Source organism: Uloborus diversus, chromosome 5 (assembly GCF_026930045.1).
Source record: "Uloborus diversus isolate 005 chromosome 5, Udiv.v.3.1, whole genome shotgun sequence".
NCBI lineage: Eukaryota > Metazoa > Arthropoda > Arachnida > Araneae > Uloboridae > Uloborus > Uloborus diversus.
The window spans coordinates 109,811,773-109,839,612 of record NC_072735.1 but is presented as its reverse complement, the minus strand read 5'-3'; the positions used below and the strand labels follow the sequence as shown (position 1 = coordinate 109,839,612).

Here is a 27,840-nt window from a genome sequence, read left to right as displayed (position 1 = left end):
ATCAACATCAACAAAAATGAAATAAAATTAATTAATGAGACAAAAACGACAAAAAAGAAAATTTCAAACAGACAACAGAAAATTAAATATTTGAAAGAAAACCCTCAAATCGAAAAAACATGCCTCAACCTTACAAGAAATACAGAACGAAAGCTAAATCATTTACCAAATCAATATGAATTCCATACAATGTGAATACCTTTTTTAAAACCAAGATTTACAAAGGAGAACAGTTATTATTAGAATACTGTTAAGTCCTGAGAAACTCTTGTTTACTCGTTTATAAATTATATTGCTTTGCATATAACTTAAAATTGAAATGGGCATTCAAAAAATCAGTATTTAAAGTCCTACATAACTACTCAAAATCTTAAAATAATAATAAACTTATAAAAATATTTAAACAAATGAATTCAAAATTTAGGTAGAAATATTGAAGCATACAAAAACAAACAACCACTCTTTTAATTTTTTAGCGGGGGGGGGGGGGGGCAAATCAGTGGGCGATTAGGGGCCCTGATGATTTTTTGCAGGGAGGCCGAACATTACTGTTGCGGGCCCGTTGGCGATTCCTAAGTTGCCTATTTGGTAATCTCGCCCTGTTTACGAGACCAATTCAGAGAATTTAAAGCCGTAGGGGCCCCTAACCTAAAAATAATGTTTGCCCCGGGCCCTACCTGGTTTTAATTAGGCCCAGTGTGCTATTTGTATAAAACTAGAAAGAGTGATCAAAAGCATCCCGGACAGGGCCTGATTAAGATATAGAAAGATTCTAAGCAAAGATTTTTTGGAGCCACTATGCAGTCAAATCTTGCTTTAAGTCATTAGCTCTCGTGGTCTCAATGTCCTCCAAGTGAAACGATACCTCTGGGGGTGCTAGCACCAGGTAGCTATTAGCTCCTGGACTAGTTCTAAATTCTCATTAACTGTTCGATCCGGTGATGGTGCTGCCATCTATCGGTAGATAAAATAATGGAGGCAAGGCACTTAGTATGCAATCCTCGACATAAATACAGTTGTAGTCAGTTGTGACTCTGAATAGGAATAAGTCATTAGCTAAAACAACTTTAGCCATTGAGGGCCCCTAAAAATCAAGGGCCCTAGACCACAGCCTAGTTGGTCCATTCAGTAATCAGGCCCTGATCCTGGCAAAACGTATAAGAAAACAGATTGAAATAGTTACAAGGAAATCAAAGAATTGTAAAATCACTTTTTGCTACAAATATTTTTTCGCTTCACTTGGGGGCCCTTCCTAGCTTGGGGGCCCTCGGCGATCGCCGACTAGCCGACCTGACCAGTCCGGGCCTGGTTTGAGTTGATTCTGAATGTCCCTAATTGGCCTAGGATGAAATCTGTCGCCATGTTTCGTTTATTATCTGGCCATGATTGCCTACGAAAACATCTCTGTCGTATCAACGTGGTTCCTGACCCTTTCTGCACTTTGTGTGATCTCCACGAAGTAATGGACATGCCTCATTTGTCCAGATATCCTACTCTCCCTCCAACATTCATCTGGGAACGCTATTGGATAGCTCGTCTTCATTTATAGTTTTGTTGTTATCCTTTTGATATTCAACTGTCTTTAAATGTGCCATTGGAAATAAATAAATAAAAAAAAAAAAAAATTCAAACAAGGCGTGGTCTTGATGACATCACAAATGATGCACTTTGCCGCATCTTTCTACTACGTTTCCACGTTATGATAATCAAGCTGCGAATTAAAATTGCGCTCTACGCTTGCTACCAACCATATCGTTGCCAATACACGTGAGTAAAGATGCGAGTTAAATATTTTGCACTGTGAATGGCAACATTGAATGACATTTCATCATTTGTGATGTCATCGGCAGAAGCCGTAAACAATGAAAACGCTTCGATTTAAGTAATTTTTTAAAAATATTAAACGTAAACAAATTTATCAAAAAATGGTCAGATCCTATGTTTTTAAACATGCTCTTTCAGAAAAAAATACTTTTAAAATTTTGGAAACGACCCCATTGAAATATGTACTTTTTTCACTGATTACAAGATAAATATTGGGTTTACAATTCAGACTAGAAATGCTGGAAGTTTAAATGAACACTTTAACTGAAAAGATAGAGGTTGTGCAAAATCATAGAACTCGTAATACTATTTATATTGAGTAGTAATTCCCTTTGTAACATCGGAAAAGCCCATTTCCTGGAGTAGTTTCCATTCTATAAACACGTACAATCTATTTGTTGTGAACTGCGCCCGGTGTCATTCACTTGACAGTCCATTAGATGTGTATCTGCTAATTGCTCTTACCTGTAACATTTCATGGCCTTCAAGATAGATTATTTCGGTTTTGACAGTTATCATGATGATGATTTAAAGCATTAAGGATATGCGTTTTGTTAAAATAATGTTTCGATTGACTGGCATTCTGCGGAACCTTGACAAGCATAGTGCAACTGTTGGCGTTGCTTATTTACCTTGAAAAAATTTGCATTTCGGAGATCTGCGACTTTGATTAAAGGAAAGGACGATTGGAATGTCCACTACTGCTGGTAAATCTGCCCAGACTCAGAGCAGGGGCGGATCTAGAGGGGGGCCATGGGGGCCATGGCCCCTCCCAAAGCCTTGTGATTGTAGGAATTTTTTTTTAACAAAAAAAAAAAAAAGAAAAAATATTATGAGAAGATAACAAAATTTAGCACATGTGTTTTACTGAAAAAGAAGTGTTGGCCTTAACTGGGAGATAAATTATATCCCTATCCTCAAAACAAAACTTTTATTTCCAAAATTTTTCTCCATCTTTTACATCATTTCTCGATTCAAACTACAGACACTTGGACGATCTCTAAATGCTGCTGTTCTCAGAGTATACCTATTGTTCACAAGAACAAAGAGAGCCTAAATTTTCGTTTTTATGGCTTTAATTTAAAAACTAGGGAGAGAACTCCCTTTTCCTATGCCCTTTCACAAATGCAGCAAAAAATTGCATTTTAAGTCTTTTATTTGGAAAAAATGTCGACGGAAACTAGCTTATCCAGCCCTTATCACTTAACTTGCTTAAAAGCAACTTAAATGAATTTTTTTGGGACTTCAATTACAAACGATTTTTAATAGGACCCCCTCCCTCCTTAGTTATATCGTGATGATAGCTTAAAAAGAAGGTTTTTGGAGGAGCTCACGAATCTTCCACCCCTTTCTAAAATATGTATAAATATAGCTAAAAATGGAATTTTTAGAGCCTCAAAGGCAAAATATTTCCAGAAAGGAAGGATTCTAAGAACCTTCACACTTCCTTTAATGTAAGCAAACATTACCTAAAGGTGCATTTATAGGCTGGACAGCTGAAGAGCAAGAAGAGCACCCCTCCTCTTCTAACTTCTTAACGTATAATGACAGAATATTTTGGTTTCTAAGCTTTATTTTCAAAAAGTATTTTGGGGCCAACGCCCGAAACCTGACCTTTCTCCGTACATCATCAAAAATAGACAAAATGCGTTTTTAGTTTCATAATTTTCAAAAATTACTCGGAAATTTAAATTTTTAAAACATTTTCGAGGGAGATTCCTAAATCCACCCCCCTCACCTAATGTCTCCATACCCCGAAAATCGAGTTTTTAAAACCTCATTTTAATAAATTTTTTGGGGAGTTCGGAGTTTGTTCAAAATTTTCGGATGGCCCCTCCCAAAACAATCGGTTGGATCCGCCACTGACTCAGAGTCTAATATGATATTGGATTCCAGATTAAGCAATTTTTCTCTCGATCAGCACCATCAGCTTTCGTAATTTGTCGAAACCATTTACGAACGTCAAAGCATAGGCGGCTCGTACGAGGGGGCAAGGGGGGCAATCGCCCTCTCACTTTCAACAGTAAAGGGACTTTGCCCCTCCACTTTTCTAAGTTCAAAACTAAGGGTCAAATGGAAAATGATTGATGATCTATACACGTGTTTAAAGAAAGAATTGACTTAACAAGTGCCTTTTTTAAGCTTTTTTCATGTTATTATTCCGTAAAAATTAAAATGGAACTTTGATTTTGGTAGGAGAAAATCTTCTGTGACCACCCGCTTTTTGAGTCCGTTTCTCGAATTTTTGGAACAGGGTCAATTCATCAATAATGACGTAAAAATTCAATTGGCCTCTTTTTGAAGAAAAAATTTAGCTTTCAGGGTGTGTCGCCCACCAAACCTGCTCCCCCCCCCCCCACACACCTCCTTTGACCCCCCACTTTTTTGGGGCACCAGCCGCCCTTGCGTCAAAGTGAGTTTTTTCACACAGATTAACACAACAGCACAATGTAATATTGAACACATACACAGATTTACAAAAATGAAATCATCTACAACTTTATTAAATATCTCAGCCACATCCATCTCTCTTCCAAATTAATTCGCATTTCATTCAAAAGTGCTGCTTTTAACCATTGAAATTGGTAGAATAAACAACAACAAAGAAGGCAGTCCATGGACTGCTGACAGGAGTGAAAACTTAAAAAATACAAAAGAAATTTTGTAATGTTTGTACGCGCGTGTGTGTGGTGCATGTTTTAATTTTCATTTAAAACTAATTGTAGTTTCAAAAAATTAAAGTTTTATAATTTGTAGATTAAAAATATCAGCTATAGACTAGTTTTAAAACGTTTATCAGCAATGCGAGCATAAATTATAATACATTTTGGTTGGTCTATTTCTGTTCGTTTATAAAGTAAATATTGATGTAAATACAGAAAATATTAGAACATAATTTCTTAGTTTTGTGTTATTCAGTTATCCATGCATAAAAATAACAAACAATACACGTACTGAACTTTCCACGCAAATCAATTTATTGCATTAAAACCTTTTTAGCTGACTTGGCGGAAAAGCAGATATCGCCGTGAGATTGACCAGCATGCCGGAAAATTCGAATTTTGAGGCATGCCAGAATAACTTGGGGTTCATTTCAAAAAAAAAAAAAAATCCGATTTAAATTTATATAAATATGATTAATTCCAATTTTTTTATTTTTTTTTTCAAATTATATATATATATATATATATTATATATATATATATATATAAATATCATGATTTTTTTTACGTCATGATCATCAGCATCATTATTTAATATTCCAAAACTGATACTATAGTTTTATGGTAACCAAAATAGGAAATTAAAAAACTTTGATTCGAATCTGTTTAAATATAGTTTAAAAGACTGCAATCAACTGCACTTTTTATATCTCGTTGTGCTAAGATTGCAATCATCAAGCATCGTTAAATTAAATTTTCCATTTAAAAATTCAATTAAATGGGTAGATTTTTTATCATCTGCAAAGTTGATGTCGAAATCCCCATTCAAAATCATTGGCAAATCACCAAAGCTCTTCCCAATTTTATCTTAAAGTAATGCAAAAAGTGTCTTTAGAATAAATAAATAAATTTTCATTCAGAAATTCTCATAATTGCGCTTGAAGACTCATCCGGTGAAATATAAACCGCTACCATAACAATTAGCTGTCCATTTTCAGAGTGGCAACGGCAAGCACAATGTCTCACCAATATCAGAAACATTGTTTTTTCTCATCTCAAAAAATACCCAGTGCCTAAAGAAGTTTCCACTTCAGAAATATTATGTTGAGGGTGAGGACCGAACTCACGATGGGCAGCTTGTTCAATTCTTGAGACTGATGCGCTGTCGATCGTGCCACTGAGCCTCGTAATTTTAAAGAAAAAAATCGCACGTAAAGGAGCAGAGAGAAGCCGCGCATGAGCTGTATTCCGGTGTTGGTGAGGTGACGGCTTTTCGATGTCGCGAAACGGATGTTTTTCCCCACCTCAAGAGTGCTCAACACGCCCAAAGAAGTTTTCACTTCAAAAAAGTATCATTGACCCAGAAAATATTTTTATTTTCCCAACAATTGATTTTTACTTAATTTTTTGAAATGTCCTATTCTTAAACGAAATTGTTTCATCGTGTGATGATAGCCATCATGAATCGGAGCGGGTGATTGACTTTTCTGACAAGATATCGCCTTTTAATGATTTTTTAACCTTGAGCAATTTATTAGCGGACCCGGAATTGTTAGTTAAATAAAATATTCATTTAGCGAAGTTTGGCAGAGTCCTGAAACTTTGTTCTGGCCACCCCATCGCTATTTATTCACTTGTGACGTTTTGGATCGGATTGTGCATTGTTGCGTTGCTAGGGTTACCAGAGCAACATTTTGGGTTTTGCCGGATTGGTTAAAATTGATATTATATTTAACAAACAATTTACGTACCGCTAACAATTGCTCAAATTGAAAAATAACCAAGCGCGACAACTTGCCAGAAAAGACAACCACTCAAACTCGCGCTCCAATCCAAAATGGCTGATCTCAAGCTGATGCATTGGCTCGTTAGGGGCCTTAAAAAGAACGGCTGAATATCGTTTAAGATTATTTAGAGAAAATAAGTCAAAATGACCGGGGGTGGGTGGGGGGTAACTTACTCCATGTTTTCGACCATGCTCTTTCAGAAAAAAATATTTTTGAAAAATGAGAAACAACCCGTTTGGAGTTCTACTGCAAGTTTAATAATTCTGAAAATAAAATCAAAAGACTCCTGTCATTCTTTTGCACTAACCCTACATATTCAAGTTGACTATATTAGCTTTAAAAAAAAAGGTTCATATAAACCCTGAAATGTACAAAACGAAATCACGTAGAAAAGAAATAAACTTACATAGAAGTACAGCTCTCCAGCTTATGTTTTTGGTGAAGACTTGCTTTGCTGCAGCTACAAATTTATTACTCGGATCGTTGTGCGAATCAAGTTTTGTAGAGAATGCAGTACTTGCGATAACATCCATTGTAAACGCACCATATAAGCTGAAATGACACTTTGAATGAACATTTTCAAATTATTTAATTGTACATATTCAAATCTTTTAGTTAGCAAGAAAGAAAAACGAAAAAACATGGCACAAACAAAAAGCGTACAAAATAAGTATATTTTGCTCAGTGCTTAGAGAAGACACAGGAAAGAAATTAAAATATTTCCTGTGACATGAATTCTTATGAAATATTTCATTAGGTACTTTTATTCAACGTTATAGAATTAAGCACATTTTTAAATTATTGCATTAGAGAACTTCATTCATCAGTAGAATGACGTATATTTCTAAACTATTGTGTTTTACAATTTCATTAACCAGTAGAATAGAGTACAATACCAAACTTTTGTATTAGACAAGTTCAATTTGTAAGCAGGAAAAAGCATATTGCTAAACTATTGTGTTTAACAACTTCATTTACCATTAGAATGTAATACGATAAAATACGTATCTAAAAACTATTATAAGAAAGTTTCCTTCACGAGTAGAATGAAGTATATTTTTGAAATATTGTATTAAGCAATTTTATTCATTAGTAGTATTGAATTTTCTTACTTCTTTAGTTCAGCTGGTTCTCCAGATTCAGCAAACTTCGTATAGTTTTTTACACAAGTCTGAGCACACTTTGTGAAAATACCCATCATCTGAAATGGAGGGGGAAAAATCAATCTAGTTTAAGATATTTTTTCATAATTTCATTTTTTGATTTTATGCTATTAAAACATCATAATATTGCAAAGCCAATTACTGGAAAATTTTCGATCAGATGGTAAATCCAGTTCTCATAATCTAATCACTCGATTATTCAAGATCATGCGAGAACTCTATTATCAGATCTCGAGTTTCGATCGTCACAACTTGAGTTCTCGATCACAGTATCTCGAGCTCTCGATTACCGTATTTCGAAATCTCGATTATCGCATCTCGAGTTCACGATTGCTACATCTCGAGTTCTCAGTTATCACAGCTCGAGTTCTCGCTTATCACAGCTCGATTTTTCGATTATCACAGCTCGAGTTCTCGATTATCATATCCCGAGATCTCGATTGTCAATCACTCGAGTTCTCGATTTCAAAAGATCTCGATTATCAAACGCTCGGTTTTGAAAGATCTCGATTGTCAGTTACTCGAATTTGAGAGGTATTTGATTCGCGAGATCTCGATTATCAAAAGTTCTGGATTATGTCCATCATTAGATGGTAGATTTAAAAAAAAAAATGATTATTCACTGACTGAAAGATTTTTACATCTTATATTGATCAAATTCATACACTGAATGTATTTATGTGAAGATTTGCATCATGCCGTATCGTTAATTGATAGGGAGAAAATAATGGTCATTAAGGACCGTGTTGTGTCCAGAGAGTAGGTCCGACAAGATGCCTTGTCAGCCGAGTCGAAAACTTGGGGCCCGGCTCGGAATCGAAGTAGCATGCGTTTTATGTGATTTACTGGTGGAGGTGGGTCCGAAAACCAAATTGACCGTATTGGCTCTAGGCGGCCCTGCCAGAGAGTTCATATAAACCCTAGATGGTGTGTCGCTCTATCCGCTTGGCCAAAAACTAGCTATCAGCACGAGAAAGTAGTGGTCAAATAAGAGGAGGACGGGTTTTGAATTTGGCATCTTTCTTGCTACATCATGATGAGGTTAAATAGTGCATTTAATTAAGTTTGCATGTTTGGCTGAAAGTTAGACCGTTCTGTTCGCCAAACGGTGGTGGACAAAACAGTTTTCATCCCCGCAGTCAAAACAATGAAACCTAATTCGTGCTTTAGGAGTTGCTCTTCTACTCTCAGTTTCATTTTTATGTGAATTTTTACATATTAGACGGAATTTAGACTTTTTACATATAAAAACAAGTACAAGTCGTACTTTTTCTGTTAAAAACGAAGCACTGACAATATCAATTCATTTGTGATGGTTGGTGGACACACATTAGTCAAAACTACTGTCTGTTCTCGAACTCCGCGACTAGCAGCTGCGAACGATTCCAATTGAAAAACACTTCCCGATGCATTCAGTTTTTGCTTGCTCGTTACTTCCTTCTTGCTATCACCCCTATTTTGAAAAAATCGGAAGAGACCTGACGCATGCGCAAATTCGAGTAAGGTTTCGCGTTAAAATATCGGACAATAGTCAATGTTTTATACTACTAAATTACAGTGAACTAAGAAACAATATTTACTGTAAAATGATATCAGGCTTTTCTCAATGAAATCAGACAGTTTTGGCAAGACTGTTTTGTTATTAACTCTTACTGTACTTTTGCCTGTTGCTTAATATATATATATATATATATATATATATATATATATATATATATATATATATATATATTATGATAACGCTTTATCATCAGTTAGGTTTTCTTATGACGATAAAATCACAATCTACGGATCTTTTTCTATCCTACATCAAAAAATGGGGTGTTGGCCTTATTGGTCTGCATGGCCTTTTTTGGAGCACCCATTTTATACATAAAGTGTACATATACTTGTGAAATATAGAGACATTATTTGATAGCTTACTTCAGGAGCGTTCATTATTATTGCAATGTCTAGAAGAAACATGAAAATACTTGTTAGCTCAAACATTACCCTTTTTATCTTTCCGGTAGTAAAAGTTGGAGTAATAATCGTACGAACTCTTTTCCAAGCTTCACCTTGTAACGTAACAACCATGTTGTCGAAGATAGGATTACCTGATTCCAGACTCTGAGGGGAAAAGGGAAAGAAAGAGATTAACCTTCTATTTTACATAACCACTAGTTGAAAATCTCGGTGCAAGGAGGGAACAGCTACACTTTTTAAAATATTTCAGGAATCACAAAACACAGATGCAATTTTTTTTTTAAAGTTTTCGAATTTAAATTAAATATTAGGTTAGAGTTTACCTCTATAAAACTAAATTCAGTGACATTTCAGCAGAGGCGGACTGGGTCCCCCAAGAGGGCGCCAATCTTGACTTCCAAAGGGTGCACAGGTTCGAGGGGAAAAAAAAAACGTATAGGCTCGAGCTGGGAAGAAAACAAAATTAAAGTGCACACGTTTGGCACAGATTCAAGAGCGCACCGGCCAACGGGCGGGCCAGTCCATCCCAGCATTTCAGTACACCATAATATTATTTATAGTATGTTCTTATTTTTTACATATTTGAGCTGTTCCGTTCTTGATTAAATGTCTACAGTATTCCAAAATACATTTGCATTTTTTATGAACTAAATATTTGTTTAGTTCCAATAAAAAAACACTAATAATCTTATAAATAACTTTAGTTTTAAACTAATACAGACAACTGGTGATGTTTTTCTTCACTATCGCCGTATCCTGCTGCAGTTTATTTCCTTTAATATCTCATGGATTATTGGTTGGAGATACCTTGTACATGATGAATGTTAATGTTTTTAATATGTATGTAAAACACGAATGTAAAACACGACTCGCGAACAATGTAAAACACGAATCAAGTGAAGTTGTCCCCTTCTTTCTCCGAGGCCTACATTTCTGATTACAAACAAAGTTCAAAATTAATTTTCGCTATCAGAGCGTAATTTTTTTTAAAACAAGTTAAAAAAGGCAGCTTCGTTGAGGGCATACTGCGAGCCACATTTTTTCGATAGAGAACAGTGAAAATGTCTAAATTGTTGCATAAACTTCCATATCAAATAAACTAACATATGCATAGAGTAAGAGAGAAAGAGAGAGAGAGAGGACACACTATACTAAGAAATTGAAGCTGGAAGTTTCACCAATGTATCCCAACATCCATAGCTTCTTGCTAAGCATCTTATGATAAATTTTGATTCAAAACATTGCATTACTAAATTCCAATCAGTAAATAATTTAAACTTAAATATTGTTGTAAGTTTAAAAAGAGCGTTTTTGTAATTGCATTAAAACGTGATTTAAAATGTAAACCAATCCACCAGGTATTTGATTCGGCTCGATCGGATCGGTGATAAGCATTCTCGCGAAGCGATCACGTTACCATAACCCCGACCATCTTCGCACTGATATATCCCATAATTCCGGCTTCAATTTCATCTCCTTTTTTCCATATACGTGGCCTTTCCGTTAAGTTTCTTTACTCTATGATCATACATCATATTACTTTGAATTTTCATTTAATTTGAAATGAAATTATAAATTCTTTAACAAATTATACAGCACCGCATAAATTGCATTTTTTTTCAAAAGAAAACTCTTTTTGACTTCATGAGCCATGAAATTCAGTAATGCCAGAAGAGATACGATGCCTAAATATTTTCTTCATAAAGTCAAATATTTATATTTTTGGACAATTCAAAAATGATCACAATTTAAATATGAAACAAGTGACTGAGGTGTTTTGGGTGCGATCTTTTGAACAAACATAATTTCATCGGAATCGAATAAGTTCATTCAAGCAGGAAAAATAAATAAAACCGCGAGAGGCATGCAAACAAACCTAACAGAAGAATAAAGACTTTTCTTCGATTAAAAAATCTGCGGCCAAAGAGAAAACTCTTTGAAATAATTGAATCGCCGATTTTGAAAAGGGCGTAAGTCACCATTTTTGACAAATCGAGATAACAATGGGAAATGGTACTGTGGTAGTAAACCTACTAAATGAGATTAAAACGGCATAAGTCTGTATGAATAGTGATTGATAAAAATGGAGGAGAAATTTTCAATGACTTTGAAAAGGCCGTTAGTCATTGAAGCTACGCCCTTTTCAAACTCATTGACAATTCTAATAATTCTGTCGCTGGTTGTGCAAGGTAGTATTTTTTGTTTCTCCTGTGTACAGTGTTTTATGAACTGTAGTGGGTAATCTTCCGTCATTATTTCACCATATTGCATCATTATTTTACCAATATTGCGTTGTCATTATCTATGTTGTTTTGGTTTAGGTAAATTTTTTAAACATTAATGATGGACGAAGTAGATGAAAAAAACATAAAAAAGGAGTCAGAAACATGCTTTGATTTTTTTTCTCCAGAGAAACGTGACGGTGTCCTTGCTAATCTGTACTCTATGCAATCAAAGACAATGCAAGACGTCTATCTTCAATCCCTCGTTGATCACCAGAAGTCGAAAAACATCGTCCCAGAAAAGAGAACCTCGAGTAAGGAAGTCCACTTTCAGCTATCATGTCATGCAGGGCTCTCAAAAGGTACCTGTTTGTCAAAATGTTTTTCTCAGTCTTCACAGCGTCACCGAAAAGAAGCTAAGGCGTTTTCAGGGATTGTTAAGAGGAGGAGACACTCCAAAAGAACTGCGCACTCAAGCTCCTCGACCAAATTTCAAGATTTCGGCCATTGAAATCAGCCGAATGGTGGAGCATATTAAATCATTTCCCAACGAAAATGTATCACTATTCCAGGAGTGAAAACGTCTACGTCCCTGATGAATATCATGCAATGATTCTGGCTGTCAGAAAGGATCCCTTCACTGTCAAGATGCTACGCCCCAAAGAAGTCAAAGATTTCAGTCAATGATGGCCAGAGTTTTATTAGAAATCCTGCGCCCCTTTGAAAAAGACCTGCCCAGGCCAGAAGAGTGATCATCGCGTGTTATTCTCGGTCAGTTCCAACAAGATGTATGTGTTTGATTCTTCAACACCTAGGATCCTTATTGCTTTTGACCGGATTGAAGGTCTTAACAACAACAGTTACAAACTCCTGTAAGTCAAGAACATCTCCGATATACCAACTACGCCAGCATACACTCACTGATCAGGTGCCCATCAATTAAAAGAAGTTGACTGACATTAGAAAGCTCCTCCTGGAAAACCACGGCTTCTGACAACGCCAGCGACGACGATGAAATGTAGTTTAGAAAAAAAATTGTGACATTTATACAATTAAAATATCTTTAAAATAAGTGCAAAGAAAATATTTTTTTTATTGACGAAAACCGATTGATTTTGAAAAGGGCATAAATCATCTAATTTGTAAATTTGTTATTTGATCCAAATTAAATCGGAAATTAACCAAAACTTCACTGAACAAATGTAAAAACAATGCCTTTGGAATGACTGCTATAGATTTATAATCACAACACTTATAACTTGAGATAAACGGTTTTATTAAGTTTTCTAAAAATCAATTGCTGGTGACTTACGCCCTTTTCAAAATCAGCGATTCAATTAATTTAAGAGCTAAAACTCGCATTTTTGAGTCGAAGTGAGGCGTTCTTCAAAGATTTAAGCTTAAAGGGGCTTGCAATTTTTCGGGAGGGAGAGAAAGTAGCAGTATTTGTTAAACTCTTTGTGTATTCCTATGTTGGATAAAAGTTTGCGCTCTATGTAGGTCCTGTACCTTTTTGTACGTATTTTGTTGTTTTTACACTATAAAATGCATTGAAAACAACTCTGCTTCCCTATAAAAAAAAATTGAAATGACCTGCCTGGCTCTATGACGTTTTTTTAGCGAAATATTGTCCAAATGCTCAAAAACTGCTTACTTTTACTTTATTTGTATTTGCAGAAGTATTTCAAAATTTGATAAACATTTCAAATTCTTATCGAGTTTAAATTTTACTTTTTTGTAGACTAGTATGAAAGGAATACAAATATTAGTGCGATTTTTTTGCGATTCTTTTCATCCATGTCATTAAGTATTCAAAAAATAAGCTAGAATATTATTAAAATTTTCGTCGAGAGTTATTCCAAAACACATTAAATAGAAAATTCCACGATTTACTTCAAGGATTCAGTAACTGAAATAGAAGAGTTAAACTGGAAAAATATTTTTACAAAAATAGGTTTCCTGTCCTAGAGGTACATAATTCAATCGATCACAACACCTACGACTCGATTTTTTACAGAATTATATCGATAACACTAAACAGATAAGTTAAAAAAAAGTTGATTTCCGCATTTTGACGGAAAGATATATTGACAGGCTGCTATATTCGATCAGAATATTTTTAACGAGCTCCGAGAAAATTAGGAAGGAGTCCCATTCTCTCGCCCTGAATTTTAACCCTTGTAATTAATCATTGCTCTTTTTTTGAGCAATCACGATTGCTAATTGTTTACATTTGACCGTCCTTAATAATTAGTTCCTTTTTCAACCTCACCGTCCTCTGCAGGCGCGGTTCCTCCGATCCTGAGCAATGTCCCCCGGAATCCGTTTCTCCTGCTCGGTGGCGTCCATGTGCTACACACACGCACACTCATACACCATACACACTCACACACATACAGTAACACACCTGCGCGCGCCTTTACACACATACACTGCACGCAAGCCAACGTACATACACACAGGTCTACACACAAGCACGCTCATGCACATACACATTCACACACATACACACACGCGCGCCTTTACACACGTACACTATGTGTATGCACGCCAACGTGCATACACATAGGTCTACGCACACACACAAGCCTACACCTACACATACACAGCTATACACTCGAAACCGTCCAAGAGGAAGGGCAGTCTTGGGGGGACAGGAGCCGTTTCTAGAAGCCATAATTCCAATGAGTAGGGTCCTGTCGTAGCTCGTGATTGCGAAAAATATAATTTGAATTCAAAATTTCAGAATTCAAATTACTTTTTTTTCATAATTTTGCATTTTTACGAGAAATAACTCTACTATTAAACCCGTATTGATCTTTGTTATTTAGTTCGTTTATTTATTTCCTTTTATGAAAAAGTCAGTAGATGAAGATGCCAGCGAGTGGCGTACTTACCCTTCGACTGGTAAAAAGATGAAAATCTTTCACCAGTATATTTCTTAGTATTGCTGGATCGCTAACTGCTAAAATAGGCCTATTTGCTTCGAAGTGCCTAAACGAAAAATAAAGACATATATATATATATATATATATATATATATATATATATATATATATATATATATATATATATATATATATATATATATATATATATATATATATATATATATATATATATATATATATATATATATATATACATTTGACACATTTGTTAAAAAATTTATATAGAAAATTTTGTATTTATCTGTGCAAAAGAGTTTTACGATTTATTGTTCAAAGCAAAACATGTATTCTAATAACGCCTACTCTTCATAAGCATGGGTGCCACTCTAAAAAATGGTAAGACAACTTAGTGTTTTCATTTATTAGAAAAACACTATTAAATAACACTCAAATACAATACTATCGAATGTCTTTTATATTTAAGCTTATTTAAAAAAAGAAAAAGAAAGTTTCAATTGAGTCATTTGTATCAAAAACAGCTCAACCCTTGCAGTATTGTCAAATTACTTTCCTCAAACAATTGAAGCAAAATGGTTCAGTGGTGAAATCTAGTCATATCGAATGCAAAAATCGACAAAAGCTTGTTGAAGATTAGAAAAACATTTTAATTAAGAACTGTTAGTTTGAACGTATATACGTTGAAACTAAGAGTTCTATTAAAATGTTTTTTTCTAACTTTCAACAAGTGTTTGTCGATTTTTGCATTTCATGTGGCAAGTTTAACAACTGAACCATTTTGCTTCATGGTGCATGCGGCGATGCGGCAGGGAATTAACGATTGCATTCAACTTTTGCATGTGACATTTGTTGAATTTAAAAGAGTTCCGTATGGATTAGCACCTAGTGCGAAGGCTGCAAAAGGTAAGAGACATTTTTATTTACCAAAACGGATTTCGAAAAGCTCAAGAAAAACCGAACTGTTATTAGAACAGCAGACACGAAAATAACGAATACTATTGAATGTTTGACTAAAGTAGATCAAATAGATTCAGAGCCCCTAGAAGAGCAATTAAATCAATAACATATTAAAGCAGAACTTTTAAAGAAAATTGATCATATCGAACCGTTGTTGGAATTAGAAGAATACGAAAACGAACTGATATCAGCATATGGATACGCTGAAAAGGTTTCAAACACAATATTTCGCGCTCAAAGAAAATTATATTTTCGAATAATAGTCAAGTGAATTTAAGTTCTAACATGAGCGAGAAATTAGTATACGAAACAAAACACGTGAAGCTTCCAAAATTGAACATTCAAAAGTTTTACGGTGATTGCACCCAATTTTATTCCTCTTACAACACTTTCAAAGTCTCTATTCATGAAAATGAAACGCCTTCAAAAACTGAGAAATTTAACTACCTAAAAAGTTATTTAGGCGGTCCTGCAGCTAATGCAATCGCGGGTTTCGAAATTTCAGATGTAAATTATGTCTCGGCACTTCAAATATTAAAAGAACGATTCGGACAAAAAGACGTCATAATAAACAGCCACATGAACAATTTGCTTAACTTATCTCCTGTTTACAAAATTACTGACATTGCAAAGCTGAAACGACTTCACAATGAAATACAAGTTAACATTAGGTGCCTTTCCGGGCTTTAGGATTGGAGTAGAATTCCTATTCTGCAATGTTATTAGCAGTAGTATTGAAAATAATCCTCCATGAAGTGGCGTTGGAATATAACTAGGCTTGCCAGACGTCCCGACTTTCAGACAAAATCCCGGTGCCCCGGCCGGTTTACTTCACGTCCCGATAAATGAGAAATTTGGCTACAAATGACCAAAAAAATCTAAATGTAATTAACCGTGAACGATTATTTAAGATAAACTTCATCATTTGAAACATAGACTTGTAAAGTTAATATCGGATCAGCTTTGAGGATTTTTACAACAAGATAAAAATTAAAAAATACTAAAAAAAGTCCTAGCGAATGAAAAATATATGTAAATATTGTTCAAGTTTGATTACTCATTCAAAATATTTCTTCTTACTAAAGTAACTAATAAATATTAACCTGCAAGAAACAAAATATTTAAATTTATCTGTTTATGTCATTCATTATTACCCCTGGCTTGAGCTCATAATTAGTAACCATTGATTCATAACAACGTGAATGAACTACCCTCTAAAACACGTTAAAAACTAGACAGGGTGTGTTCCCTTTTGAATAATCGTGACGAAAGGGGTGGGAGGGGGGCTTTCCGGGAGTCCCGGTTGAACACTTCAGAAATCTAGCAAGCCTAAATATAACCGACAAAATAAGAAATCAATCCCCTTGCGTTTCAAACAATAAAAAAATCAATTCTTGAATTTCTTGCAAACAGAAATATTAACAAGAGAACGAACCTATTCGTGTTGGTCGAAGCCATTTGAATCAAACAATAAGAATAAAAATTCAACTTGGTCTTGATGGCAAGATAGTGTCTTTTTCAACAGCGGTTTTTTCGTAGCTGCAAAGAATGGAAATGTATCCTTCGCTGATAAGAAAAAGTATAATTGTTTATTTTGCAAAAAAGAGCACGATCTTCTCAACTGTCACTAAAGTTATTGATAGATAAATACCTTTGTGCTGAAAAGTAAAGTAAGAAATAACAACGTCAAAAAGCACAAACTGCAAATTTCTGCAGACACGTGTTTCGGCGTTACAAGGCGTTTTCATTGCAAAAAGTAATGAGCTTATGGATGAAAATCATTCAACAAAAACCAAGAGCAGGTAAGCAAACAGCTTAAAAGGTAAAAATAGCGGATTAACAAAACACCAATGAGAAAATTATAAACCAATAAAGAACCAATAGGAATGCGAACAAAGGACAGGAGCTCTGTCACAAGCAGAGTCAAGCACAAAGAAAGAATCCAATTGGACAAAGATTAAGCGAAAGCTGAAACAAAAAGAAAATGTCAATAACCGTGAACCGCAAGAAAAGAAAAGCTGAATGGAAGAAAAAACATCAAGAAATGAAATAAACAAAAACAAAAATTTGTCGGAGAAGGGAAAAATAAAGATAAATAGAAGAAAAGGGGAGAGAGAAATGTCAACCCATGACCAGAAGTTAAAAATACACAAAGCAAGATAGATAAAAATGAATGGAAAAATAGAAAAGTATGCAATAGAAAAAAAAAATGGATGGGGAAAGGACAGTGTTAAAGTTATGGGAGCCAAACGCTGGAAAAATCCGGAACTGCTTTAAGATCATTAACTAAGTTAGAACTGTTCCTCAAATATGGAAAGATTCCCAAAAGTCAAAATCTGACAAATTGGGGCATTTTGGATGATTAATATGAGTTAAAATCAAAAGAGTGATTCGAATCCCAACAATGTTGAGCAATACTAGACTTATTTGATTGTTGTTTTTTAACATAATTTTAATGTTCTTTCAAGTGAAATTTTAAAGTACGCCGAGTCTGTCCAATATAGGCAAGTTTACAGGTACAATTAATTAGGGCTGGACCGATGCATCGGCGCCGATGGTTCAACAATTTAGCCATCGGCATCGGCGGCCGATGCTAACTTGCAGGAAACATCGGCCCATCGGCCTTAAAAAACATCGAAAAGCCGATGAAATTGGCCGATGTTTTTGAAAAAAAAAGACCTTTGTTTTACTTTTTAATACAAAGTAAAGGGAGTTATTATTTTCATATAAAATTGTTTACTTAAATTTCAGTATGAATTTCTATTTTAGTCACCCCTGAAAGAGTTTTTTATACAGCATTCAGGTACCAAATAAGTTAATTGTTGCGTTGTTTCTTGCGGCTGGATGTACGTATGTATCTCTCATAATTCATAACTCAAAAATGGTAAACTGTAGAAGGCTAAATTTTCGCATGTGGGGTGTGCGTGTACGTTCCAGTTGTGCACTTCACTTTTTGTTTTCGATCGGGGGTTCTAAAAAGCCTATTTACTCATTTTTTGTGGCTATTAATTACTTATTTCAATGCAAAACTAATATAGCGTCTCAGACTGACAATCATTCGGCGATATATTGCCGAATTGATGGCGAAACCGGTTTTGTTTCATTTTGTTAGATTCCACTCGAAACGACGGTAATTTTTAATTTTTTCGATATTTGTAATATGAATCACAGTAATGCAGTCTTTTCTGTATTGCTTTGGCGGAGCTACACGTTTAAGGCCCGTCGAAATACATTTTGGGGCCCTATTTCTCTAGCACAGAAGTTGTAAAACATTTATCATAAGCATTTTTGTAACTCCTACGGTTCCCTTATGGTTATGGAGCCTCTCGCGCAATCGCAACATTTGCTATATTTTAAATCCGCCACTGCACGTCAAAACATACTCGGGTGCAAGTTTTAACAGGGTTTTTCTGCTCAATGCTTATTATTATTTTGAACTTTATTTTTTACGATTATTTTTTGTATTTCCGAGAACACTTGCGTGCCCCTCCTCCAAATCGAACAATTTCTGAAATTAAACTCTAGTTGTACTTCTGAGTTGTTCAAAACTAACACCATTCATAAAATTAGAGATCTTTTTTTCAAGCTTTTTCGATTGTTGTCAGAAATTGATTAAAGACGTTTTGAATGGAAACATAATTCGGAAACCAAAGGGACTTTTGAATTTTTTCTTCGAAAGTGCTGAAGTAGATTCAGAAACTCTTCCGAGGCGTTGGTGGTAGCGGTTCTGTACTAAAAAAATGAGGCCGAAGTTTAATGTTGTGAGTCACTCCAAAATCAGAGGGTGAGCCCCCCCCCCTAACCCACCCTCGTCGTTTCAAGCACTTCTTAAATATTTAGCGATTATTTATTTTGGTCAAGAAATATCATTTTGCGTATTTCTTATACTTGTTTCACCTATATTTCGTAATGCGCCATCTTTTTTGCATCATTAATAGCGATCGATTTTTTTTCTGTTGTAAGTAACTATTTTTTTTATATAAATATATAAAATAAATGAATAAGTTACTTTCGTTTTCATCATATTTTTAATAATATGTTATAGAAAAGTTTCAAGGATTTTCTATTATGCAATTTTTTAAATTCCAGAAAATTATTGGTAAATTTCAAAATTTAATTTGAACTTGTTTGTAGTGCTTCATAAAAATTAAACAATCAAATTGTTCAATATTACGTGTGAAAACATCAGATCAAGTAGTATATGTGTTCAGTTATTAACTTGATGTAAATATTGAGTTTGTTTATTGTGGCTGCGTTTTAAGAACCTCGTTCTTTTCATGGCTATTTCTTTTTTTTCGCAAAATTTATGTCACGGTTATAGCTTTTATGAAAAATGCAAATTTTCCTTTCATAAATTTTAAATAAGTATAAAAATATTCTTATTATGATTTAATATTATAATTTATCTGTTCCCTTTTTTGTTTAATTTGATGACTAAAAATGTCCACGTGCAATCTTTCCACTTTAATTGCGTAATTTGTTGACGGTTTCATAGTTTTATTCTTAATTTTTTCTTGAATGATTAAACAACATAATTTAATGTTTTTAACGATGTTTAGTGTACCTAAATCCTTACATTATTACAATATTACTGAAATCTTAGTTATATGTTCAATTTAAAAAAAAAGCCAATTGGTTATTAAACAGTCTCTTTGTTTTTATTCCATTATTTTTATTTTATTTTATTTATTTATTAATTAATTAATTTATTTATTTTTGATGTTGTTTTTTCTCTTCCATCATACAGCAGTCAAAAAAGGAGAAGCATAACTACACCCTATACAGATTGTACGTAGTACGATCCAAAAGTTCGAGGGACAAGCTGTATAAATCCTTACCCAAAATAGTTCACATTACCTAAGCACATCCATCTTCAAAAGGGCACCTGCCAGTTTTCATATAACTCTTGGAAACACTCCTGGAAGCCATTTTTCGCTACCTTCTGTGATGCAGCTTTATCTTCTCCTGATGGAAGAAGCGGCGTCCATGCAAATGTTTTTTTTTTTTTGCTGGGAACAGGTAAAAGTCACACGGAGCTAAGTCCGACGAAACCTTATGTTATTTGTTTGGTAAGGTTTTAAACAACGCGTCCTCCAACTTTTAGATGATACTACGTACGTATGAGTTTTTTCAACTTACTATTTCATAACGTTTTTGAGTGACGCAAGTTTACGCGCATGAAGCCATCACAAGAGAATTTGCGATAATTAACTAAGGAGGCGTTCAAAATAGATATTTCGGTCACCTATATGTTCTTAGGTACATATGCATGCCGAAAAAACTTGTGAAGTTTAAATTGGGTGATCGTAAAATAAAAATTTAGGTCGAAATGTGATTTTTTCATCTTTTTTTTTTGTGATTACAATTCCTTATTCGTAGAAAGGAAGTAAAGTGAAATGAATCAATGATCCTTTAAATCTCTGACAATCTTATCAATTTATTTCTGTTAGATTTTTTTTTTTTTTTTTGCCATCGTCCAACGGCATCGGCCATCGGCCATCGGCAATCGGCCATTTGGAGGAAAACAATCGGCCATCGGCCATCTTTGAACAATCGGCCAACAATCGGCATCGGCCCATCGGCCAAAAAATGCCGTCGGTCGAGCCCTACAATTAATTTGATAAATTCCACAGCAATGTACATTCCAAGATACATGGAAACAGCAATATTTACTTGACCTTAGAACTGTTCACTCCTTGAATAATCCGAACAGACAACGTCCACTTAAGGCAGGAGATGTTGTGTTTATCGAAAAGGATTCCAAAAACAAGCTGCTTTGGAAACCCGAAAAAATTGACCGAACATTTTTCGGACGCGATAATAACATTCGTTCATATGAAGTTAAAAACTGCTTCTGGACTTTAGCGGAGGATGATACAACATTTGTATCCCTTGGAACTTTGATGAACTTTTGAAATTTGAACCCAGGGTTAATTTAAATTAAACATTTACTTTTTTGATATTTTGTACTAACTTTTAAATTTGATACTTAAAAATATTTAGTAGTTTAGTTTTATGACTAACATTTTTAGAATTATACTTAATGTTTTGATTCATGCATATTTTTGATTTATTGATTTGTTATTGCGTATTTGAAATTTTGAAATTACTATTTTGTAATTTATGCATTAATTGAAATTGAAGTATTGATGAACCCTTGAGAGTTCATTGTGGGGAGGGCTTGGAAAATTATTTGATTTGGAATGGCAACAGCCCTTCAACGCTCCCTAGAATGAAGTCGAATCAAGCGTTCAGTCGCCACTGAATTACCGTCGATGAATGTAGGATTTCGATTCTTGATGTGATGAAAGTCACCCCTTTTGAGGGAAAGTATGCTCCAATCTTCGATATATGTTATTTAGGTGCACTGTATACTGGGTGTTCCGTTTTAACCTGCAAGACCTTTATTTTCGCAACCGTTAGTCCTAGGTGCATACTTCCAATCGCAAAAATGTTCAAAGTCAGATGCAGAGTAAAGATATTGATTGTTGAAGCAAAAATAAAAGTGAGTCTAAAGATACAAAATTTAACTTTTTATGCAGGCCCCAGGTCCCCTAACTTATATTTAGAGAAATAATCCCCATTGAAAGATATAACTAACACAAAAAACTTGACATTAGTGCGACCAAAAGTCAGGGAGATATTCTAGTTTAAAGTTTCGAGGGACCATACAAAAGATGAGATAGGAACTTATTACCGCCCTTTCAGAAAAATGACAGGTCGTCAAAGTAAAAAAAAAACTAGGTATTTATATTTTTCATTGCTATTCAAAAATAAATGCAAATGTTATGCCATGATGCTCAAAAACACACAACAAAAACCTTGAACAATTTGAAAAACCACACTATATGCACAAATATAATTTTAAACGCATGTTTACTGCTATATTTTCCCCCAAAAGGCCTTATGGATGGCGAGTGAAAAGTGGTGTAAGTCACAAAACGCTACGTTTCATATCTCGGTGAATATTGGTAGTACTAATTTCAAACGTTTTGTGCTGGAATTGTTCTTCAATGGAGATAATTTTCCTAAATATAAGTTTGGGGACATGGGGCTCGTATAAAAAGTTAAATTTTGTATTTTTTGACTTATTTTTTTTTTACTTCAAACTTTCAACATCTTAACTCTGCATCTGATTTTGAACATTTTTTGTGATTGGAAGTATACATTTAGGACTAACTGTTGCGAAAATAAAGATCTTGCAGGTTAAAACGGAACACCCTGTATACGTTCAAACTAACAGTTCTATTAAAATGTTTTTTCTAACTTTCAACAAGCGTTTGTTGATTTTTGCATTTGATGTGGCATGTTTAACAACTGAACCATTTTGCTTCAGAATAAAAAAGAAAGATATAAGGGAAAGGGGGGGGGGGCACATGAGAAAATGATTTATTTCACCAAGATAACTTCAAGCAAAAAATCTTGAAAAAAGTCTCAAGATACGGCACTACTAGTCGTTCCTCTTGGCTCAACTTTTAGAGCAGTGATTCATTTTATGTTTCTGTGGGGGCAAATTCTTTGTTTCAAAAGGTGTTGTATATAATTTTACCATTGTCTTTTTCTCGCGAAAACGTTTTTAAAACAATAACTATTAAACTAAACTTAATTTTTACAAACAATTTTTGAAGTAAATTTATGACAGTTCAAAAAAAAAAAAAGAAAAGGAGGAAAGAAAAAGAAAAAAAAATCAAAACTGCTTACTAGAAAACAATTTACTCTATTTTAAGTGCCACAACAGAAAATACCAAAAGAGTAAACCAACTTTATCTTATCATTTTCAGTTATTTGGAGTCCCGCCCCCTCTTTTCTTTCTTTCTTCCTCTCCTTTTTTTCCTTTTTTCCCCTTTATTTCGTTAATGTTTCTCACTTTTTACGTCAGTGTCACCCCCCCCCTTTTCAAGGCCAGGGCCCCTAGCTTCCGACTAGGCTGACATGGCCTCTCGTCGGGCCTGCTGATGCTCACGAGGTAACTAATAAAGGAGTGGAGAAAAAGCAGAGCTTCAATACTCTCTAACGGAAAGTCCAGTTCCCGTTTTCCAAAAATAACTAATCGATTTCCTCTCCCTCACTGGGAATAACTGGCACGTTTTTACGTTTTAAGAAGCGTCCAGAGGCTCCGCCCGTTTTCTATTACTGAAAAGCTAGCTGTTTTTGCACTTCTTCAATCGCAAGATCAAACAGGAAAAGTGTCTAAAAGTAGTTTTGAAAAGTCCTAAAATTATAGACTTGGTGTCAATGGAGATGTGTCCTTCACTCAAATATACAGTGGCGGCGGTTATGGATTATAAGTGCGGGGGGGGGGGGGGCAAAAAATAATTGAATGCTGAAGACTTTACTGAAAAGCTGAAGGTTCCTTTTCTATCATTGGGTAGCTTTAGGGCGCATGTGGTTGTGTGTGCACTGTGCAGGCGCGTGTGCGTATGGGCAGGAGTGTGTGTGTGTGTGTGTAGGATATGGACGACATCGCTCAGCAGCTCGCTGGAGGAGCTGCAGCATCGGGGAACCGGTCGACAGTGGTGCTGCGGAGGGAAGCTGGAGCGTAAAAGTAAAATCAAATGACGGAGAAACGCCTAAAACGTTAAAGTGAGACCAATAAGCAATTCGTGATGGCTCAAAAAAAAAAAAAAAAGAATTTTGACATCTTGAATTCAAATTATGTTTTTCGCAATCACGAGTGTGTGTATGTAGGTGTGTGTGTTTGTGTGTGTGGGGTGTTTGTGTGTAGGGTGTATGTGTGTGTAGGCATATGTGTTTGTGTTTGTGTGCAGGTATAAATGTGTGGGTAGTTGTGTGTATGTTTTTGTGTGCGTGTATGTGTAGGTGTCTGTATGTATGCGTGTGTACATGTGTATGTGTGTGTAGGTGTATGTGTGTGTATGTGTTTGTGTGTGTGTGTATCTGTGCGTGTGTCTGTGTATCTGTGCGTGTGTGTGTGTGTAGTTGTGTATGTATGCGGGTGTGTGTTGGACATGGATGCAACCTGGAGACGGCTTTCGCTATAGGAGCAGCATCGTGAGGAGCCGGTCGACGGTGGGAAAATAAAATGATAGGACGCCAAAAACAGTCAAATGATAGGACGCCCAATAAGCAATCGTGATTGCTCAAAAAAAAAAAAAATTAATTTGAATTTTGACATCTTGATTTCAAATTATGTTTTTCGCAATCACGAGTGTGTGTATGTAGGCGTGTGTGTTTGTGTGTAGGCGTATGTGTGTTTATGTGTAGGGGGTATGTGTATGTGTGTAGGCATGTGTGTTTGTGTCTGTGTGCTGGCATAAGTGTGTGGGTAGTTGTGTGCATGAATGTGTGTGTGTGGGGGGGGTATGTGTATGTGTGTGTAGGCATATGTGTTTGAGTCTGTGTGCAGGCATGAATGTGTGGGTAGCTGTGTGTATGTGTTTGTGTATGTGGGTGTATGTGTGTGTGTGTTTGTGTGTGTGCGTGCGTGTGTGTGTAGTTGTGTATGTGCGTGCGTGTGTGTGTAGTTGTGTATGTATGCGCGTGTGTGTAGGACATGGATGCAACCCGGAGACGGCTTTCGCTATAGGAACAGCATCGTGAGGATCCGGTCGACGGTGATAGTGCGGAGGGTGGCGGTGAGTAAATAAAATGATAGGACATCAAAACAGTCAAGTGAGAACAATAAGCAATCGCGATTGCTCAAAAAAAAAAAAAAAACTTACTGATCCTATTAATACTTTACCTTTCTCCACATGCAGAAACTAAATACGTAACATGCTCAACAAAACTTACCCATAAATTTTCCCATATGTGTTGTATCTTTCAATTTCAACAATATGTAAAGGCTGCAAAATTAAAAAAATAAATACTAAATAAATGAGTAAATAAAAGCGCAAATTATAGGCTAGTTCTTTAGTTCAGTAAATTAATAAATAAATTAAATAAAATACATTTTGATGATGACGGTATTAATTATAATGGTGATGACAACAGCAGCGACAAAAACAACAACTGTGATGACAATAACAACCAATAATAAAAATAGCAACAACAGTAGTAACAATCACATTAATAACAAAACCTCACTTAAACTTCTACGCATGAAATTTCCGTGAAAACCAATTATTATTTTAGAAACTTTAAATTGAATCTGAATTGTTTACCTAAAAATCCCTTTCTGCAGTGTTTGAATACATAAAAATACATTCAAATCAAAATCCTTATTTATTATTACCCTTTCAATTGTTCGTTCCTTTCAAAGGCATACAATCAGGAGTAAAATGACCTGAAGTTATTCAAAGATCACTTTCATAAAACTTTAAAATGGAAGATAATTAAACTGTTAAATTATTGTTTTGCTACACTAACGGTACTTGTGATAAAAAATCTCTACATAGTATAAAATGAAGTCTCCAAATAGCGTCTGTGTGTTTGAACTCGCAAAACTCGACAACTACCCGGCCGATTTCGCTGAAATTTTCAGTTTGTTCCTTTAAGTCCTGAAAAGGTTTGCAGACCGGTTCAAAAAAAAAGAAAAAAAGAAAAAAAAATAGAATAGAAAAAAAAATAGTGAATAGTTCTTCTTTTATTCCAATTTAAGCCTAATTTTAACGTAAATTCCCGAATATGGGGGTGAAAAATTACAGTAAAACCTGTAAAGTTGACCACCCTTGTAAGTTGACCACCTGTCTAAGTTGACTGCTATTTTCATGCACAGAATTAGATCTATATCATGTAGTTCAACCTCTATAAGTTGACCACCTGTTTAAGTTGACCACTAAAGTAGTGCACCGCAAGTGGTCAACTTATACAGGTTTCACTACTTGCACACATTAATATTATCTATCGTTGAAAAGAGTAGAAATTCCCGCGTTCTACACGGTTTGTTTCAATGCTCTAACCTACTTACGGCGGAAGTTATTTGCTTTTTTAGCTTGAATTTGATTAGGCTAAGCTGAAATTTAGGCACTACTTTATTCACTAAATCTATCAATAAAAAAATGAAGGAATTGTCCCACAGTTTTCTTTTGACACCACTGGAAAGAGCGACGTTTTTTACTCCAGATCCATCTCGACCTACGGTTGAAAAATTAAGCTTCTATCTCTAAAGAAATAAAAGTTACAAGCCTTTTTTAAATCAAGTTCAAAAAATCTCATATCCATTCAAATTGTTAACCATTTTCTTTCACATTTTAATTCCTTAAACTTATATTATTTTGTGTTTCCATGGTTACGCTTTTTAAATCCTTGTTTCTCGATTTAATGTATTAAAAGTGTTTTATTATCTATCGTCATTGTTTGGGAGGGAAATTTTGCATGCGATGTTTTTTTTATTTTTATTTAAGCCTGATTGTTGAATATACGGCTCTTGACATAATTTTTATTTTCAAGGTAGACCAGGCAAAGCCGGGCAATGCAGCTAGTGAGGTATAATTAATCTGTGGCAGAAGTCATTCGAAGAAGTTGCAATATTTAAAAAAATCTAGGTAAGACATTTACTATTCATGAATGTTTCATAATGAGTATAAAATGACGTAATTAAGAAAATCTGTACCTTTAAAGAAAATATACTCTTGAATTTTTAGGGATTAATAGAAAACCAAAATAGTTAATTAAGTTTCATTGTATACAAAAGCTTAAATGAATTAATTTTCATGCCAATAACAGGGTGCCCAACCGCCTTAGAGCAAGAGCGCACCGCCCCCTACATATCACGAAGACCCCCTCCCCCTCCCAAACCAAGAGCACCTCCCCCGAAAAGTGAAAAATGCCCCTCAAAACAACCCCATAATTTGAATGGATGAAAGCCTTCGAAAAATAGGGATTTTATGTCGAAATCTAAGTGTTATTATTAATAGTTTTTAATTGATATCTCCCCTAATTATTATCGGAGGATTATGCTAAATAGCCAAACATAAAGACGGGAAGATTACGAATCCATCGGTACCTGGTTCGATGGTCAATTCATTGGCGTTCGGGAGAAGTTAACTGGGACATATATAGGTACATAGATACATACATAGGTTCATACATAGATACATACGCGCAGTTTTTAATTATATAAGATAATGATTTTCCGTATACACCCGAATTCGCTACTAAACCTATTAAAATGATCTAAAATGGTATGCATAATAATTTTCTTTTCGTAAAATATAGATATTATTCCTTTTGAAAGTGTCATCTTCACTACCTTTATTTTTTTACTAATTGGTTTTTGATTTCTATGTATTTCCCGTATTTTAGGTTTTTGAATCCATTCCCATGAGAAACTTAAATTCGGCGTTTCACAATGTTTAATGATACATTACATTCCAAACAATACTGTCTTCAACTTGGTCAAGCTTTATCTATGGTATAGAACTAAACAAATAAGTATTTATGTTTTT

The 27,840-nt window shown here is 34.8% G+C and overlaps 1 protein-coding gene across 1 annotated transcript in view; it reads right to left on the bottom strand.

Moving 5' to 3' along the window:
• LOC129223442 (cytochrome P450 3A8-like) overlaps positions 1-27,840 on the bottom strand; it is a 63,566-nt gene that overhangs the window by 29,302 nt on the left and 6,424 nt on the right. Inside the window, exons 3-7 of the mRNA XM_054858056.1 lie at positions 25,244-25,296; positions 14,522-14,618; positions 9,430-9,546; positions 7,387-7,475; positions 6,681-6,826 (exon numbers count right to left, since the gene is read on the bottom strand). Coding sequence (XP_054714031.1) covers positions 6,681-6,826; positions 7,387-7,475; positions 9,430-9,546; positions 14,522-14,618; positions 25,244-25,296 — 502 coding nt within the window. The remainder of the gene's footprint in view (positions 1-6,680; positions 6,827-7,386; positions 7,476-9,429; positions 9,547-14,521; positions 14,619-25,243; positions 25,297-27,840) is intronic.